Source organism: Tachyglossus aculeatus, chromosome 5 (genome assembly GCF_015852505.1).
Source record: "Tachyglossus aculeatus isolate mTacAcu1 chromosome 5, mTacAcu1.pri, whole genome shotgun sequence".
NCBI classification, from domain to species: domain Eukaryota; kingdom Metazoa; phylum Chordata; class Mammalia; order Monotremata; family Tachyglossidae; genus Tachyglossus; species Tachyglossus aculeatus.
In genome coordinates, this window is record NC_052070.1 from 49,798,812 (window position 1) to 49,816,980 (window position 18,169).

The following is an 18,169-nucleotide window of genomic DNA, read 5'->3' on the forward strand; positions in this document are numbered from 1 at the left end:
TGCCTCAGTTACCTCAACTATCAAACGAGGATTAAGACTGTGAGCCCCACGTGGGACAACCTGATTACCTTTTATCTACCCCACTGCTTAGAACAGTGCTTGGCACATAGTGCTTAACAAATACCATAATTATAATAATAATTATTATACTTTCATGATCTTTCCCAGTTCAATAAGGATTTTGTCATTTTTTTCTCAAAACCAACTGGGTAAGACTGCAAAAATTCCAACACATCATTATCTTGGGAGGCAAAGATTACGGGAGACGTTTTCCCACAGAACGGGATATTTTTTTCCATAAAAAAAAAGAAATTAATGATGATACAGTGTTTCCCCATGAATGGTGTGGAGGTACCACACTAATGGGGTTCTCCTCTGAAGCCCAAGGCCCCGGCCACTAAGAGTCTGGACTCATTTTGTGTTCGTTTAGCATCCTTGGGAAGTATTTTGTAGACTGAATCCTGGGATAGATGGACCACTGCTCAGACTCACGGGGCCACGTCTCACATTACGTACGAAATACAATCAATCAGTCGATCTATCAATCTTATTTATTGAGTGCTGTGTGCAGAGCGTTGCACTAAGAGCTTGGGAGAGCGCAATATAACCGAGTTGGTGGACACGGTCCCTGACAAAAATGAGCTTACAGTTTAGAGGGGGAGACAGACATTAACATAAGTACATATATTATGCAACAAATACATACAAAAAAATACAAGGAACAATAAATACAGTTGCACACCTCGGGTTTGGGCAACGGGTCGTTTTTCTTCACTCCAGTGGCAACTTCAGACTAAAAATTCAGAAAAAAAAACAGGTAAATTGCTTGACTCCTCCACACATTTCTTCACTTCCTCTGCAGGGATCAACTAGAGACAGAGCTGGAGAAGCTTGAAGAGGCACTGGGATGTATTTATTCTCAGATATTCCTCTGCCCCTCGAGAGTGCCGATTCATTCCTTTAAACCTCACAATAGCCCCAGTAGTTGGATTTTGGGAAAATATCTATCCAATGAACTTGCTTCTTCTAAATCATTCAGTCATCGGGCCAGTGGGCATAAAGCACAGTGGGCTTAGGCCTCAGAATTTTCTAAAATGACTTTTTTTTTTTTTACCACAGGCATCTCTCTCATTAAGGTTTTAAAGTACTACTGAAAAGGTGCTTTTGGTTCGTTGTACTGCGCCTTTTCCCCTGAAATTAACTTCCTGCTAAGATCACATTAAATGCAAAAACGCGCTGCTTTTGATCTGTACAACCTTGAAGTGTGAGATCGCCACGACCCGAGCTACATACTTTCAGGACCCACATTCCACGGAATCACTCAAAATTTAGGTGGCTGGGCATTACCTGCAATTGGACCTCAGGACCAAAATTGCACAAGGCAAAAAAGAGGAATTCCAGATCGCAGCCAACACAGACAAACCCCAGGAGCCACACCCTCTGGATTTTCCAGATTCTAATCAAGCCATTTCCTTATGAGAGTCTCTTGCTGTTCCCAAGTGAAGAGCCCAAGGGGAGCACGGTGAGGAGGGGCTCGGGAACAGAATTCGGGTCCATCAGGTTTTCCTGACTGTTAGTAGTTGGAGGAGAGCACCTTACCTTGAGCAGAGGCATCTCTCTGGCCTGCCGGATGAGAAGGTGGATCTCATTGATTTGCTGACGCACTAAAGGTGGCACCGGGTTGCAGCAAGCAATGATACCCTGGGGCTCTCTGCAAGCAGGTGGGAACAGATCCAGTTATGTGGTAAAAATGGAACACTGCTGAGTTTTAGACACGGAGCGCAATTAGTGGTATCAAGGTCAAGAGATCTAACCAGAGGCAAGTGTTTCACACAGGCTATCTGTCACTGCTAGCCCACCAGGCTACGCACTCATTTCGGTCGTTACCCCTGGCACTGCCGATTCTGCCACTCCTCTCAGATCGAGCTTCCTCCAAGAGGAAAAGATAGAGGAATCGGTCCCAACTTGAATAATTGTCCAGTCTGAAACAGGGTGGGCGACGGATTATAACCCTTCTTTTGCCAGTGGTTCTATTTTATCCCAAACTGAAAAATCATAAAACTTCCATGTAAAGCCCATTCTGAAAGCTAAAAAAGAGCAGAGGCTATGCCCTTGGCAAGGGAAGAGCTATACTAGGACGTTACAGTCCCCTTTAAATTGTAATCCCAGCCTGGTTCAACCAGGTCTCTGACAAGAAGTATGAGTCTCCAGTCAGGATGGGAAAGACCCCAATCGGTGGCTTTCTGGCTAATCAGCTCTTTCAAGCACGAATCCTCACTCACACCTAAAATCCCCGCCTCCTTTTCGCCCCCACACTCTCAAAATGAAAAGTTGGTACTCCTTCAACTTCCTCGAGTTCAGATTCTGTGCACTACCCGAAGCTCTTAGCACGGTGCTTTGTACGCCGAAGGCATTCAATAAATACTAATTGATCGCGCGGTGTTCAAGGACCCATTTAGGGATTGATTCTGACACTTCTCCACCGAAACTAAGCCAGTGAATTGATGCTCCAGATGTACAGAGGCAACGTGGGTGGTGGTGGGGTGGAGGGAGATACTTTGGGAGTTTCTTTGCCAGCCCAAGTCTCAAATCAATGGTTTGGTTGCTCCAGAGAATGGGTGCCTCGTTTTAGGAGGGAAGGGTGGGGTGGTCAATGATCACCTCATTATAAGGATGTCAGCAAGAGGGAGGGAGGACCACAGCCAAAGGCCCTGGGCCGAAGCTGTCATTTCCTTCAAAATGACTGCTGTGGACGCTAAGCGTCCTAAGGGCCAAGTTGACTGTGGTTAGGACTCAGAATCAAATCAATAGGGCGGCCCAGTTTCCACAACAGACAGAGGGAGAGACAGACACTCACTTGGGAAGTTCCTCTGCTATCTTGAGCATCATGTGGTTCGGCAGCACATACCTGGAACACAAAAACCCAATGGATGAGTCAACAATCTGCTCAGTCATAAGGCTCCCTAAAAGCCAGTCAAATTCCACTAAATCATCTTGTGACTCTCTAAAAAAAACATCAAACCGACTTTCCTAGCGGGAAATCCGTTTGACTCGGGTAGTGGGCCCCAGACTAGTTCAGGCCCGTCAAATTGAGCCCATTTCAGAGACGCAGCGCCCCTCACCCAAAACTTTCATCCTCCTTCCGGGCTGTTTTGTCCCTCCAGGAAAATAACAACTGAAAGGCTGCTAGTTGCTGGGTGTTGAGATGCTTCTTATGCTTCTTATACAGCTCAAGATAGGACTCCTCTGTGAAGATCGGCTTGATGAATCTCTGCAAAGTAAAGGTTGGAGAACAATCAGGGCCTAATCATCCCCTTCCTCACGTTCCCCGGATTTCAAGTATCAAAAGCCTTGAAACACTGAAACTTTATTAGAAACCAGATCCACTTGTGAGAAATTTCTTCTGGCAGATCTTTACCTTAAGGCAGAGGTCCTTGCTTCGCTGCCACACAACTTGCAGCTGAACCGGGTGCTCGTTTCCTCGCTCCCACAGGTCCAATCTCATTTTATCATAAATGAAGAGCAGGTAATGAGTGTCATCTCGAGCATAGCTGAGCATTTCCTTGGGCAAAGGTCTAGAAGCGGAACATGGACAATGGTTTCCTTGAGTCCTTCTGGTAACAATTCTGATTGTGCTTCCCTTCTGGCTCCCCTACACCCATCTGCTTCCCAACTTTGCACATGGGGATACCAGGAGCCCCCTCTCCCACAACTAAATGAGAACAAGTGGGAAGCCAAGATCTTTACTGCGGGAACTCTGAGAAGGCATTCATTTTGCTCCAACTACTGTTTTAATCAGATCTTTCAGGTCTTTTCTTAGAGCCCTAGTCCCCCCTGAGGTAGATGACTGCTCTTCAACCTTGCCCAGCACAGCAATGATAAGTCACCATATTATGACTTTCTATCTATTGAACGGATCTCTAATGATTGGCTATGACTTGAGAAGAGCTAGGTTTCAGAGAAATGGTAGCTTTAAAGTGGAATTTTACAATAAAACGAAACACTTCTATTGTTAAAATACCCCAACCATTTTTAACCTTCAAAACACACCGGGAAATGGTTCCCAGCACTAAAAACAAGACAATGGCTTAGTAAGATAGAGTAGTTGGTTGATTTGCTATTTAGAATCCTTTCCTGTTGTTTCATTCCTCACTCCAGGCCTACATCACAGGTCCAGTTGACACAGACTCTTGGCACCACCATGAAAATTCTTGCTTTTGGGCCACCGGAAACAGAGTATCGGAACTGAGAGTCCTTATTAAGCGCTTTCTGTGATCAAACAATCAGTCAATGGGGTTTATTGACTATTTACTGTTTGCAGAGCCCCTTACTAAGCGCTTGCAAGAAAACAGTACAGTAGAGTTGGTAATAAAAATGATGGTATTTGTTAAGCGCTTAACTATGTGCCAGGCACTGTAATAAGCACTGGGACACAATCTCTGCCCGCAAGGAGCTTACAGTCTAGTAGGGGAGGTAGATGTTTTAAAAAAAACGGAAAGTGGTAGAGTATAAGGAGCTGTAGATAAATGCTGTGGGGCGGTGGTGAGTATCAAAGTGCTTAAGGGGTACAAGCCCAAGTAAGGAGGACACAACTGATCGAGATCAACTCATTGTGGTTTCACTGGGTTGTGAACTCAGGTTTCTGATGAGAAGTTCAGGGATCAATCAATCATATTCACTGAGCGCTTACCGTGTGCAGAGCACTGTACTAAGCACCTGGGAAAGTACAACATAACAATATAACAGAGCTTTGTTGCTGTTTTTTTTAATGGTATTTGTTAAGTGCTTCCTATGTGCCAGAAACTGTTCTAAGTGCCAGGGTAGATCAAAGTAATCAGGTTGACACAGTCCACATGGGGCTCACAGTCCTAAACTCCGTTTTACAGATAATAGAGGCACAGAGAAGTGAAGTGACTTGCCCAAGGCCACAGAGCGGGCAAGTGGCAGAGCTGGGATTAGAACCCAGATTCTTCTGACTCCCAGGACTCCCACTAGACCTCTCAATGTTGGTAGACACAACCGCTGACCACAGTGAGCTTACAGTCTTGGGTTGGGGGGGGGGGGGGGGAGACAGGCATTAATATAAATACATAAGGCTTTGCTCATGGTGTAGTTCTCAATTCTTCTCAATTTCTGAAACTTTTTTTTGGTTGGATTTTTTTTTTGGGGGGGGGGGGGGGGGTCCAGAACTAAGTGCTCTGCACACAGTAAGCGCTCAATAAATACGATTGATTGATAAGTGACCCCTCCCGAAGCTTGACTGAGGGATGTAGACCCCCCCCACAACTGGCCCCACTGCTGTGGCCCCACTGGAAAGCCATGTTCCCGGAAACCCAACTCACCTTATCCTCCAGTCGGCCAACTGATACTGCTTGTTTGCCTCCACGCTGCAGTAGTGTTTCAGTAAGTAGTCTAGGGAGTGCCTGCCCAGGTTAAGGAGGCGTGCCGCTTGATGGGTATCAAACATGTTCACTACATACAGTCCAAAATCTTTCTGAAGCCACTCGATATCTGAATCGGCTCCGTGAAAGACCTGCAAAGTCACATCAAAGTCAGTGAGAAACAGTGGCGTAACACAGTTGGGGTCTGATGTTTCTCTAAACCCGTCATGGCAGGGGATTAGAAGCCAAATTGGAGTTCGTGACACGGGTTCAATCTTTCAGCTTGTTTCAACTCTGCCAGCCGTCTCTCTACACTACCAGCTGGAAATCATTATAGTCTAGAACAGTGTCCCCAGTACTGTAAGAACTGCTGTAATAGCCTCACACGGTGCCATAAAAACTAAAGGCTCTCACGGGTCTGCTCGGGAAAATCAAGTTAAAATGTTTTTGGATGGTTAACAGCTAAAAGTCATTTGCTTCCTTACAGCGTATAAGTATGAAACTGAAAGCAGAATGGGTTAGAAAGCTGAAATTCGACCTAGGACTATATCATAACTTCATTTCATTTGTACTGGTTCCCAAGGAAAGACATGGATCAATGAGTGACATTTACTGAGCGCCTGCTGTGTGCAGAACACTGTATTAAATGCTTGGGAGAGGACAATGTAACAGATTTGGTGGCCATCTTCCCTGTCCACAAGGAGCTCATCGATCAGGACGAGTAAGTTACTTCTGATGGCATCACCTGAAAAGGTCACCGACCTTAACAATAGATGGGTCTGTGAAGCTCTCATTGAGAATGTACAGCTCACTGCGCAACTCCAGGGTGTCAATAATGAAGTCTTCTGTTCGAGTGGAAATCTGCATCAGGCACGTCAACCCCAGGAAGCTCCTGTAAGAGTGGTGCTATCGCACCCAGAGAGAAGATGAAGAAAAGAGGATAAGCGGGTAGGGGAAGAACAGGAGAAATTTCACCGGCACTCACTAGGTAATATCGTCAAATTGGGATTTTGAGCAGACATAGGCCGTGGTCAGTATTTCAAATGAGAATGAACTAGAACCTGGACACGGTTAAAAAGATTAGTTCCGGCAACTACATTAGGCAAACGTGGTCCTTGTGACACGCAAAGGTAATAAAAACGTACCTCCAAATCCACAGCAAATTCTTGACAATCCAGGAGCTTTTCGTTGAGTTCAACAAGCTCATCCACAGTGGTTACGAGATGGAAGGGTGTTTCTTCGACAGACCTGTACATCTGGACTCCCCCAAAAAACCCAAAGACAAAAAGCCTTTCAGGAATTGAGAAGAGTTGAGAACTATACCTTCTCCAAGTCAAATACAGTTATGAGTCAGGGATAACAAAGGCTACCACATTTGACTTCAAATGACTGTAACTAAAGCCAGACCTGCGGCGAGCTGTCTCCCTTTCCGGCATCTCATCTGGGTCAGTTGGCCAGGTACTCACCTGAACCTGTGGCTTCTCGAGAACTGCTTCTGGTGGTGTGAAGTGATCCAATTCGTACTTATAGGGATGAGCAAACCTGAACCAAAAATGAAAGAAAGGACTGTCAATCTGATAACTGCATTACTCATTCACTCAGCTGTATTTACTGAGTGCTTACTGTGCGCAGAGCACTTCACTAAGTGCTTGGAAAGAACAATACAGTAATAAAGAGAGATAGTCCCTGCCCACAACAGGCTTACAGTCTAGAAGGGGGGAGAGAGACATCAAAACAAGTAAACAGGCATCAATATAAATAACTAGAATGATAGACATATACATATATACATAAGTGATGTGGGGAGGGGAAGAGCAAAGGGAGCGAGTTGAGGTGATACGGAAGGGAGGGGGAGCTGAGGAAAAGGGGGCTTAGTCTGGGAAGGCCTCTTGGAGGAGGTGTGCCTTTAGTAGGGTTTTGAAGGGGGGGAAGAGTGATGGGAAGATTTGAGGAGGGAGGACATTCCGGGCCAGAGGTAGGATGTGGGCTAGGGGTCGACGGCAGGACAGGCGAGAACGAGGCACAGTGAGAAGATTAGCACCAGAGGAGCAGAGTGTGCAGGCTGGAATGTAGAAAGACAGAAGGGAGGTGAGGTAGGAAAGGGAAAGGTGATGGAGAGCTTTAAAGCCAAGAGTGAGGAGTTTTTGTTTGATATGGAGGTTGATAAGTAACCACTGAAGATTTCTGAGGGGTGACACGCCCTGAACGTTTCTGTAGAAAGATAATCCAGGCAGTGAAGTGAAGTACGGACTGAAATGGGGAGAGGCAGGAGGTTGGGAGGTCAGAAACGAGGCTGAAGCAGTAATCCAGTCGGGATAGGATGAGTGATTGTACTAACATGGTAGCGGTTTGGATGGAGAGGGAAGGGCGGACCTTGTCGATGTTGTGGAGGTGAGACCGGCAGATTTGGTGAACGGATTGAATATGTGGGGTGAATGAGAGAGCGGAGTCAAGGATGACACCAAGGTTAGGGGCTTGTGAGATGGGAAGGATGGCTGTGCCGTCTACAGTGACGGGAAAGTCAGGGAGAGGACTGGGTTTGGGAGGGAAGATAAGGAGTTCTGTCTTGGACACACTGAGTTTGAGGTGGCGGGAGGACATCCAAGTAGAGATGTCCCGAAGGCAAGAGGAGATGCGAGCCTGGAGGAAGGGAGAGAGAACAGGGGAGGAGATACAGATTTGGGTGTCAACCGCATTCAGATGATAGTTGAAGCCTTGGGAGTGATTGAGTTCTTCAAGGGAGAGTAGATAAGAGAATATAAGGGGACCAAGGGAACCTTGAGGGACCCCTAGATTTAGGGGATGGGAGGGGGAGGAGGAGCCCACCAAGAAGACTGACAATGAATGGCCAGAGAGATAAGAGGAGAACCAGGAGAGAACAGTCAGTGAAGCCAAGGTTGGGTAAAGTATTGAGGAGAAGAGGATGGTCCACACTGTCAAAGGCAGCTGAGAGGTCGAGGAGGATTAGGATGGAGTAGGAGCTATTATAAAGCAGAAATAAAAAGGTCTAATATGTAGGTTAGAAGAGCTCAATTTTGGATACGGGGCTGAGGAAGGGTGAAGAGAAGAGGGAGAGGAGCAATTAGGTACAAAATGCCTCAAATGTACCAAGAGATCAAACTGATTGTAACACAAATGAGACACAGTGTACAGGATGTCCAACTAGATGTCTGATCACCTGGGAGGAATTATCTGAACTGGGAAGACTTCACTGCTTCTCAAGTGAAAATTTATGAGTATATACAGACTCAGCTGGCAGGCTTATTTATAATTTCTTAATGAGTCCTTCCACACACTTTCAATGTCCTGTTCCCCTGTGGGCGGGCTCTCATCATTCTAAATCATTAGGTGGATTATTTCCAACATTTTCACACAGTTTTTGAAGAATGACCTCATCTTGGCTGAAGAGACATTATCACTAAGTTAATGTCTCTCTCATTAGCACACCATCTTCCTTTGAAGAAGATGAAAATTTACCACAGAATCTGCTCTCTGAACCCTACATCACACATACATTTACATAAGGGAAGTGAATGTGTGAACATGATAAGGGATTAGACACGCAATAATCTTTCTTCTTTTTCCTCTTTGCACCAGAAATGCCTCATTCCATTCTTTCCATTTCTTTCTATCGTCATCTTTCTTTTCACTCTAAAGCCTGCAATCTGATCGTTTATTTTGGCATTTGTTCAGAGCTTACTTTGTGTCAAGCCCTGCTGCTGGCCCAGTAGAAAAAGCACCAATCTGAGAATCAGGAGACTAGGGTTTGAGTGGGGCCGTGCCATCAGTGGTGAAGGCTGCTGACTGAAGAACCATCTTGGGTCTTCTTGGTTCTTGCAATGCACAGAGACTCAGCACAAATCCTGAAAAACAGCCAGCTATCGGAAGGGGACCACAGAGGCTGCCAAGGTGGTGGCCTGCCTCCTAGAGAAGCAGCATGGCTCAGTGGATGGAACATGGGCCTGGGAAATCAGAAGGACCTGGTTTCTAATTCTGGCTCCACCACATGCCTGCTGCGTGACCTTAGGCAAGTCACTTCGTTTCTCTGTGCAAGTTACCTCATCTGTAAAATGGGGAGAAGAGTGTGAGCCCCCTGTGGGACAGGGACTGGACTCAACCTGATTAACTTGTATCTACCCCGGCGCTTAGAACAGTGTTTGACACAGAGAAATCACTTAACAAGTACCGTAATTATCATCATCATCACCATGGTGACTCTGACTGGAAAGGGGTCCTTAAAAAGACCTCCGTGTTGTATTTGCAGTGTGCTGCACTCCCGCCTGTCTCTGACGAGCTGCAATCCGTGTCCCAGCAGGGACATGACTGACAGGGAAAGACCACTGTCATTACGATCAATTCCTCCTTACAGGTTCTTCACCTGAAGAGACATCATTATCACTAGCTATGTGCCAATCCCTGGGGTAGACACTACATAATCCATTTGGGCATTACCCGGAGTAGGCGTTAAATAAATACTACCGACTAACTGACTGATCACCATTAAGAATTGTGTGCCTTGTGCCTATTGTGTGAGAGCTCTGTACTAAGCACTTGGGAAAGTACAAAGAGAAAACAGGATCCCGGCCCCCAAGGCGTTCACAGAAGAGCTGAGGGAGATGCACTGAATAACAGGGTATATAAATACGAACATAAGTGATACAGTGGCTGTGGTAACGTAAATCGTTGGGTAGTGTGGAAGGGCTGAGGGGGCAGTTGTTGATTAAGAGGTGGGAAGATTAGAGATCACTCAAGATTAGGTCTCTTGGAGGAAATGTGATCTCAGAAGGGCTTTGAAGATGGGTAAAGAAGGGGTCCGGTGGGATATGAAGGGGAAGGGAGTTCCAGGCCGAGAGGAAAGCATGAACAAGAAATCAGAGCAGGAGAGACAAGAGTGGAAGCTTTTGAGAAGTGGGGAGATAAGTGCAGTATGATATTTTAAAAATAATGATCTGGCTGCAGAGTGAAGTATGGACTGCAGAGGGGAGAGACTAGGGACAGGGAGAGCAGCGAAGAGGTTAATTCAGTAGTTAAAGAGGCATATCACAAGGGCCTGAACCAGCATGGTGACAGTCTGGAGGGTGAGAAAGTGCGGGATTCTAGAAATGTGGAAGAACCAACAAGATTTGGTAACAGACTGGATGTGGGAGAAGAGACAACACAGTCAAGGATAAGGTTGTGGGCTTGGGAGATGGGGAGGGTGGTGGTGTAGTTGACTGTGACAGGAAATTGAAGTAGAGGCGGTGATTTGGGGAGGGAAGGGAAACTCAAGAGGTAAAACTTTAGCTATGTTGCGTTTGAGGTGCCTGGCAGACCAACCACAAAGAGATGGCCAAGAGGTAAGATTGCCGAGGAGTCGGAGCTAGTGAGGTAGGTCTAAAAGTCATCAGGCAAGAGGTGGTAGTTGGAGCCTTGGGAAAGGGGGAGCTCCAGAAAGAAGTGACAGTGAAATTGAGAAAAGATGGGGATCCAGAACAGAGCCTTGAGGAACACTTCCAGAGAGGGAGGCCTTCCATGTCAAACTGGTGGTTGTGGCAATGGGGTGAGGTGAAGAACAGTGCCTGGTATATTATTATTATTATTTAAAATGATTGTTTCTTGACTTCTAGCTCACTTTCACTTGAGGCTGACGCTATGAGTTGTATCTTTCATTTTCAGAGTACTGCACTAGACTTTAAAAATCCAGCCAGAAGAACGCATAGGCAAATCAACTCTTACATGTCCTGCTCATTCTGTTGGGTCCTCTGTTGGTAGATCAGATCTGCTAGGGCAGGTGGCACATCCAAGTCCTCAGGACGCTCCTGTCGTTCCCGCTGCTCTTTGGTGAGGGCTGCAACCACAAGGAGACGTGATAATTTTGCTACCCAAGACTGTGACAACCTGTAGAGGCTGGGCTCTCAGGACCAGTGACTGGATGCAGCGGTCACTCTGGACCACGGGACTGGAAGCTGTGATCACTCCCGTTCAGGGTCTAGAAGTTGCGGCCCTTACGGTTTTAGGACTTTACCTCTGATCGCCCTGGACTCCACCTTCTAATTATCCCGTGCTTTGTCCTTTCCCACTGCCACCCCAAACCCCTGTCCCCAGCAACGCAATCCATCATCTTATAATGGCCAAGAGCTGGTAGTTGGAGCCTTGGGAAAGGAGGAGCTCCCCAAAGAAGTGAGAGTGAAATTGAGAAACAAAGGGGATCCAGAACAAGGGGATGCAACCCATCATCATGTAAACCCAACCTCTCTTCTGACCTGCCACCACCCCATCCACGTGCGGCCTTCATCCTCGACCTGTCCCTGACCCAGTCACTCCTCCTCCTCCTCGCCATCACCGAAACCTATCTCACGCCAGATGACACTGCCTCGCTTACAATTCTCTCCCAAAGAGGCCTCACCTTTCCCCCGTCTAGGGGGAGGAGTTGGCCTGCTCCTTAACCCCTCCACTGCTGCTTTTGTACCGCTCCACTCCTTCCACCCCTCCCTTTCTCTTCCCTTGAGGCGCATATCATCCCTTTCTACCATCCACACCACGTACCTGCGGCCACCATCTCCACTCCGCAGGTCCCACCTCCAATTTTCTGGTGATTTTGACTTTTTCTCTCTTTCTTCATCCCTACACTGATCTTTGGGATTTCAATATCCGTGTGGCCATTATTGATGACCTCTCAAGTGACCTGCTTCCTCTCACTCAACTCTGCCAACTTTCTGCTCCACCCCATTTCACCCACTCACCAACTTGGACAAATGTTGGATTTTACCATGAGACACTACACAATCTATAACCTACTCTTTGCTACTTCCTTTCCTGCTTTCCCCCCGCCGCACGACACCTTCTCCCTGCAAAACTATCCTCTCCCCCGATAGAGACCTCCAGTCTCTATACCTTTTCCAATTATCCCAGGCCATGATTCCCCATTTGGAGTCCTTCTCAAACTCCCCAACCCCACAGTACATATGCACAAATCTTAAATTATACATTATAAATTATTTATTCATATTAATGCCTACCTCCCCCTCTAGACCGTAAACTCGCTACGGGCAGGGAACGTGCCTGCTAATTCTGTTGTATGGTACTTTCCCAAGTGCTTAGTACAGTGCTCTGCACATAGTAAGTGCTCAATAAATACGATCAATCCACTGACTGAACAAACTCACGCCACCCACTCTGCCCTTCCCGCCAAACTTAACTCCCTCACAGGGCCAACGCACACCGCCGATCACCTCCACAGTACGCTTCCTCAACTTATGGGTTCGCACCGTGGAACGCTGCTGGCGGAAATCCAGGCACAGGGTAGACCTGGCCATCTCAAACGCACTGTCCCCTGCTCAAACTCTGCCCAGCACCTCTAACTCTCCTCCCCTCTTACCGATTCCCACGCTCACTGCCTGCTCCAACTATTCCAGAATTTTAACTCCCTCTCCACCTGCTCAGTCTCTCACCCCGATCACCTTTCCGCCTACTTTGCTGACAAAATTGAGAGCCATCATGTGAACTCCCCCAAATCTACCGGTCAGCGCCCCAGCCCCCTTACTCCAACATCCACTCTCATCTTTCCCGGCCACTTCTCAAAGGATCTCCCGCCAGCCTTTGAAATCTATGCCCTCCACCTGCTCCTCTGACTCCATCCCTTTCCTCTTTACTTCAATAGCTCACCCCGAGGGCTCCTTTCACTCTGCTTTCAAACGTGCCCAGGTCTCCCCTATCCAAAAAAAACTTTCTTGACTTCAATGCACCATCGCCCTACTATCATTTCTGTGGAAGTTACTCCTTTCTTCGGGAAACACTGTCTAACTTTGGTTTCTGTGCCAGTCCTCTCCTGGTTTTCTTCCTACCTCTCTGGCCACTCCTTCTCAGCCTCTTTGGGTGGCTCTTCCTCTGCCTCCCACCCCCTAAGTATAAGTGTTCCTCACAGCTTAGTTCTGGGTTCTCTTTTATTCCCAATCTTCACTTATTCCTTTGGGGAGTTCATCCACTCTACAGCTTCAACTATCACCTCTACTCAAATGACTTCTAAATCTACCTACTAGCCACACCTCTCTCCTCTGCAATTTTGCCTCTCCACTGGTCTCCAAGATTGCTCTACATGGATGTCCCGACAGCACCCAAGCTCAACATACCCAAAATTGAACTCATCTTGCCTCTTGAACCCTCTCCTCCGCCTAACTTTCCTATCATAGTTGACATCCCCCATCATCCTATCTCAACCCACAACCTTGGAATTATCCCTAACTCCATCCTCACTTTAGTAGGAATGATCCCTAGCCTCCAGGAGTTTACAGTCTAGTACCAAATCCTGTCTGTTCTTCCCTCACATTTCTAGATCCACCCCTTCCTCTTCATTCAAATGACCACCACATGGATCCAGGCCACCTGCTTCAACCACTTCACTGATTTCCCTGTCCCAAAAGTCTCTTGACTCTCCAGCCAATATTTGACTATGCTGCCAGATCTTTTTTTTTAAAATTGCCACACTGTACACATATCCCCACTCCTCAAAAACCTCCAGTAATTATGCATTCCTTTTCAAATCAAGCAGATACTTCTAACCATTGGCTTTAAGGTACTCAAAAAGCTCTCTCCCCACTACAGAACCTCTTTCCCACTACACCCTAGTTCACCCACTCCTCTCAATGTGCCCCATTTTCACCTCTTTTGATCACATCCTCCCATCTGGCCGGATCACTGTTCTCCCCTAACTTCAAAATCCTTTGGAAATCACATCTCCTCCAGGAGGCCTTCCCTGATTAGTTAACGTAATTAGCTAATAGCGTAATTATTGAGTGCTTACTGTGTGCAGAGCACTGTACTAAGTGCTTGGAAGGTACAATTCGGCAACAGATAGAGACAATCCCTACCCAACAACGGGCTCACAGTCTAGAAGGGGGAGACAGACAACCAAACAAAACATGTAGGTTTGCAGGGAGAAGGTGTCACGGGGGAGGGAAAGCAGGAAAGGAAGTAGCAAAGAGCAGGATTTCGGAGTTGGCGAGCTTAGAGATTGTGTAGTGACTCATGATAATATCCAGCGTTGGGTCCAAGTTGGTGAGTGGGTGAGGTGGGGTGGAGCAGGAAGTTGGCAAGAGTCGAGTGAGAGGAAGCAGGTCACTTGAGAGGATATTTGCGTAGAGATGATAGCTGAAGTCGTTGGAGCGAATGAGTTCACCAAGGGAGTATAGATGGAGAACAGAAGGGGACCAAGAACTGACCCTTGAGGAACCCCTACAGTGAGGGGATGGGAAGGAGAGGAGGAGCCCGCGAAGGAGACTGAGAATGAACGGCTGGACAGATAAGAGGAGAACCAGGAGAGGACAAAGTCCACGAAGCCAAGGTTGGATAACGCGTTGAGGAGAAAGGGATGGTCGACAGTGTCAAAGACAGCTGAGAGGTCGAGGAGGATTCTTCAACACTTCTGTGTCATTTTAAGAATGCGAGTATTCACTTACCCCTTGTCCCTTCACCTAGTTGCACTTACGTACCCATCTTTATAATATATTGTTTCCACCACGTGTCTGAAGTCTTTGGTGTCTGTCTCCCCTGCTGGACTGTACGTGCCTTTTAAAGGCAGGGCTATCAAGTCTACTAACTTTATTATACACTCCAAAGTGCTCAGTACAGTGCTCTGCACAGAGTAAATTCCCATATGGATTCACATTCGCAGTTCAAGTTTTTTCTAGTTCTGAAAGGGCTAGTGCTCCATACAGCGACCAAAATGAAGGGATACCAGGAAAGGCATCTTTCTGAGGTTCTCGTCTTGCGATTCAAAACTACATTTCTTTCAGAAGAAAAGCCGGCCAAGGAAAGCTAAAAATTCCGTTTACCTGGGGCCAGAGGTTTCTGGGCATTCGGCTTGATAAAAATTTTGGGGATGAATGGGGTATTGGAATTGTCAATCTTCTCTCGAAACTTAAGCTGCGGTCGAAGAATGTTCTTGGCATGAAGCAATCGGAAAGTTTCAGACTTTGTTCTTTTGTTGGATTCTCCACCCTGCACAGAAAGAAAACCGCATGAAACATTTTAACCAAGCAATCAACACTTTATACCTCATTCCTCAGGTTCCAATTACATGATTTAGTTCCCCACGACGGACTGACAACTTTTTTAGCAGAAATAAATCAAACATGAGGAATCAGGAATGGGAGAAATAGAAGACTATATGGGAGCCTGTTAAATCAGGTGGCATTTCCAGAGTATTCTGTAAGTGCAATAAACAAATAAAGTAAATTACAAATTGGTAAAGCATGGTAATTAGTCATAATGATGATATTTGTTAAGTGCTTACTTTGTGTCAGGCACTGTTCTAAGCACTGGGATCATTTGAGGGTGTCCAAGCTAGGTGCCAAGTTAGTCAACCACTCCAAGCAGACCGCAAGAGGGATGGGCATTACCTTGCGGTTCCAGCTGGACACAATTGTTTTCGGGACTTCCATCCCTGCTGGGAGAATGGGCTGTTGATTCTTGTTGACTCCAGATGCCTCATCCAGTAAAATGCCCTGAAATGGAAGCCACATCCTGGAATGCAACGGTCGCATCTAACTTCTGAGAGAGTCACTGAGTTTTAATTTTGCCAGAGACAGAAGAGCAGAATGCAAGACGAGTGTGACTGATGATTATGAAGCACTGTCAAGTAATCGAAGCATTATTTGTGCAACAAAATTCAGGTTGCCAGTAACCATCCTATGCCCAAATCTTCTAGAATCCCCTTTGCAGCTGCTGAATTAAGCAAAAGAGCCCAGCAAGGATTATTCTTGACCAGAGAAATTAAATTAATTCTTCGCCATGTTAAAGAAACCATCTTTCACGTCCACAGTAACGGCTCCAACCTGCATGCTGGGAAACAAGATTTGGGCTACACAAGTTCAACGACAGCCGTCCGGGGGCTGCAACATTTCCAAACACAGACTCCTAAAAAAGTAGGCAGTTTAAGAGGAAGAGAGGGCAGGATAGGACTCGTGATGAAAAGGAAGGTATACTACAAGACAGAAATTTGTATTTTTAACTTTCTCTAGAGCTCAAAATCATTCTTCTCCCGGTCTCAGGTCATAAAAAAGCAACAGCCCCTAAATAGCAAAGGCAAAATAGGGAGGTTAACTTACCACTCTCTCAAGAATAACATCATTAGAATCAACGAGTAAATCAAACTTGTCCTCCAACTCTGTCACTCTGCTGCGATCCTTGATGTGGCTGCGACATCCATGGTACTGCATTACCTTACTCATGCTTAGAAGGAAAAGTGCAAAACTGATTAAAACCTTCACTTTTTCAAAAATATCACGAAAATAGCTCTTTTGTACTCTGCATCACAATACATAGTTTAATACCCTCTCCCTAAAAATAAAAAGTGGCATCTATTAAGAGCTCGATATTTGCCAAAGCAAAAAGCTACCGGCCGAAGCAGTGTGGTCTGGTGGCTAGAGCACCGGCCTGGGAATCAGAAGGACCTGGGTTCTAATCCCAGCTCCGCCACTCGTCTGCTTTGTGACCTTGGGCAAGTCACTTAACTTCCTGGTGCCTCAGTTATCCTGTCTGTAAAACGTGAGGCCCACGTGGGACATGGACAGTGCCCAACTTGGTTATCTTGCATCTACCCCAGGGTTTAGCGCAGTGCCTGGTACATAGTAAAGCGCTTAACAAACACCCGCCCCCCTGCTAAAAAAAAGCACTGGTCTAAGAGCAGGGAAGGCTCCAGAAAGTCATAATAGTCACCATCCTGTACTTAGGCTCCATTTGAAGAAACCCAAGGAAACATCAAGACTCGTATTTCTGCCACACTTGTTTTCTACAGCCCTCAAGGTTCGCCTCATCTATTCATTAGTATTTATTGAGCATCATCTGTAGGGTGCTCAACACTGAACTTGGAAACGTACAATAAGGTCCCTGCCCTTAGAAGATTTACAGCCTAAGGAGATTTCATTTAATTTCTTCAAATAACTCAGGGCTGTCCACAGTGGGATGCAAGGCCTAGGGAAAACTAGCCCAGTGTGAGGTCCCATCTGTTGGTAAGGGGGTGGGGCAGAGTATCTGAGCAGTGAAATTTCCTCCCTGCAACTGGCATGAAAGAGGAGACTTAACAATGAGGCCACTTCTCTTCGTGGTCCAGACAGACCCACGCTTCAGTCTCCGGGGGAGGGTGAAAGGCTGCTCAAAACAGAGTCTTGCTCGCTGGATGAGGCAAGGCGGGGAGCTTAGTGCATAGGGCAAGGAACCACTGCCCTGCTCAGCCCTATCATAGAAATGGTCCTGGAAAGCAGAAATGAACATTTTTAACTTTGCAAATTGAGGCAAAGTTGCAATGATACCAGTTCCTAGTTCCCTACCTTCCTGAGACTCCTTCCCGCAAAGTCTGACCCGCACTACACTGTACATAAAAACGGCTGCTCGTGCCTTAACAATATGCTACAACCCTGCCTGCCGTCTCACACAATGTGCTCTAGGCCCTTGTGGAAACGCAACTGGCAGGGATGGATGAGGGAGTCCGAATGGCACTGCACAAACCACTCTCGCTCTAATCGATTCCGCTGAACAGGTTCTACTGTGGTTTCTTGGCTCAAAGCTTTTGTGACTGGACTAAAGCTTATCCACCATTTATGATGGGAGACTCCATTACCACCACCCCTCCCTGCTCCCTTCACCCCAACTCTGGTACACAACTCTGTTACCTCTGGGATCAATGGTAAACTATATCTTTAAGGAGGCAACTCAGGTTATATTTTGAGAATAAAAACTCACTGGTTTATTCTGACATCTCGTTTAGGGGCTATTATCATAGTCTTGGACCTTGCACTCTCTTTTAGGATATG

At 46.5% G+C, this 18,169-nt stretch overlaps 1 protein-coding gene across 1 annotated transcript in view; it reads right to left on the minus strand.

The window, feature by feature from the left end:
* Nucleotides 1-18,169, minus strand: part of EXOSC10 (exosome component 10) — a 34,718-nt gene that overhangs the window by 9,939 nt on the left and 6,610 nt on the right. Inside the window, exons 3-15 of the mRNA XM_038747292.1 lie at nucleotides 16,466-16,589; nucleotides 15,758-15,862; nucleotides 15,191-15,356; nucleotides 11,097-11,208; nucleotides 6,848-6,923; nucleotides 6,527-6,637; nucleotides 6,144-6,287; nucleotides 5,343-5,533; nucleotides 3,419-3,575; nucleotides 3,123-3,271; nucleotides 2,858-2,908; nucleotides 1,600-1,711; nucleotides 743-793 (exon numbers count right to left, since the gene is read on the minus strand). Coding sequence (XP_038603220.1) covers nucleotides 743-793; nucleotides 1,600-1,711; nucleotides 2,858-2,908; nucleotides 3,123-3,271; nucleotides 3,419-3,575; nucleotides 5,343-5,533; nucleotides 6,144-6,287; nucleotides 6,527-6,637; nucleotides 6,848-6,923; nucleotides 11,097-11,208; nucleotides 15,191-15,356; nucleotides 15,758-15,862; nucleotides 16,466-16,589 — 1,549 coding nt within the window. The remainder of the gene's footprint in view (nucleotides 1-742; nucleotides 794-1,599; nucleotides 1,712-2,857; nucleotides 2,909-3,122; nucleotides 3,272-3,418; nucleotides 3,576-5,342; nucleotides 5,534-6,143; nucleotides 6,288-6,526; nucleotides 6,638-6,847; nucleotides 6,924-11,096; nucleotides 11,209-15,190; nucleotides 15,357-15,757; nucleotides 15,863-16,465; nucleotides 16,590-18,169) is intronic.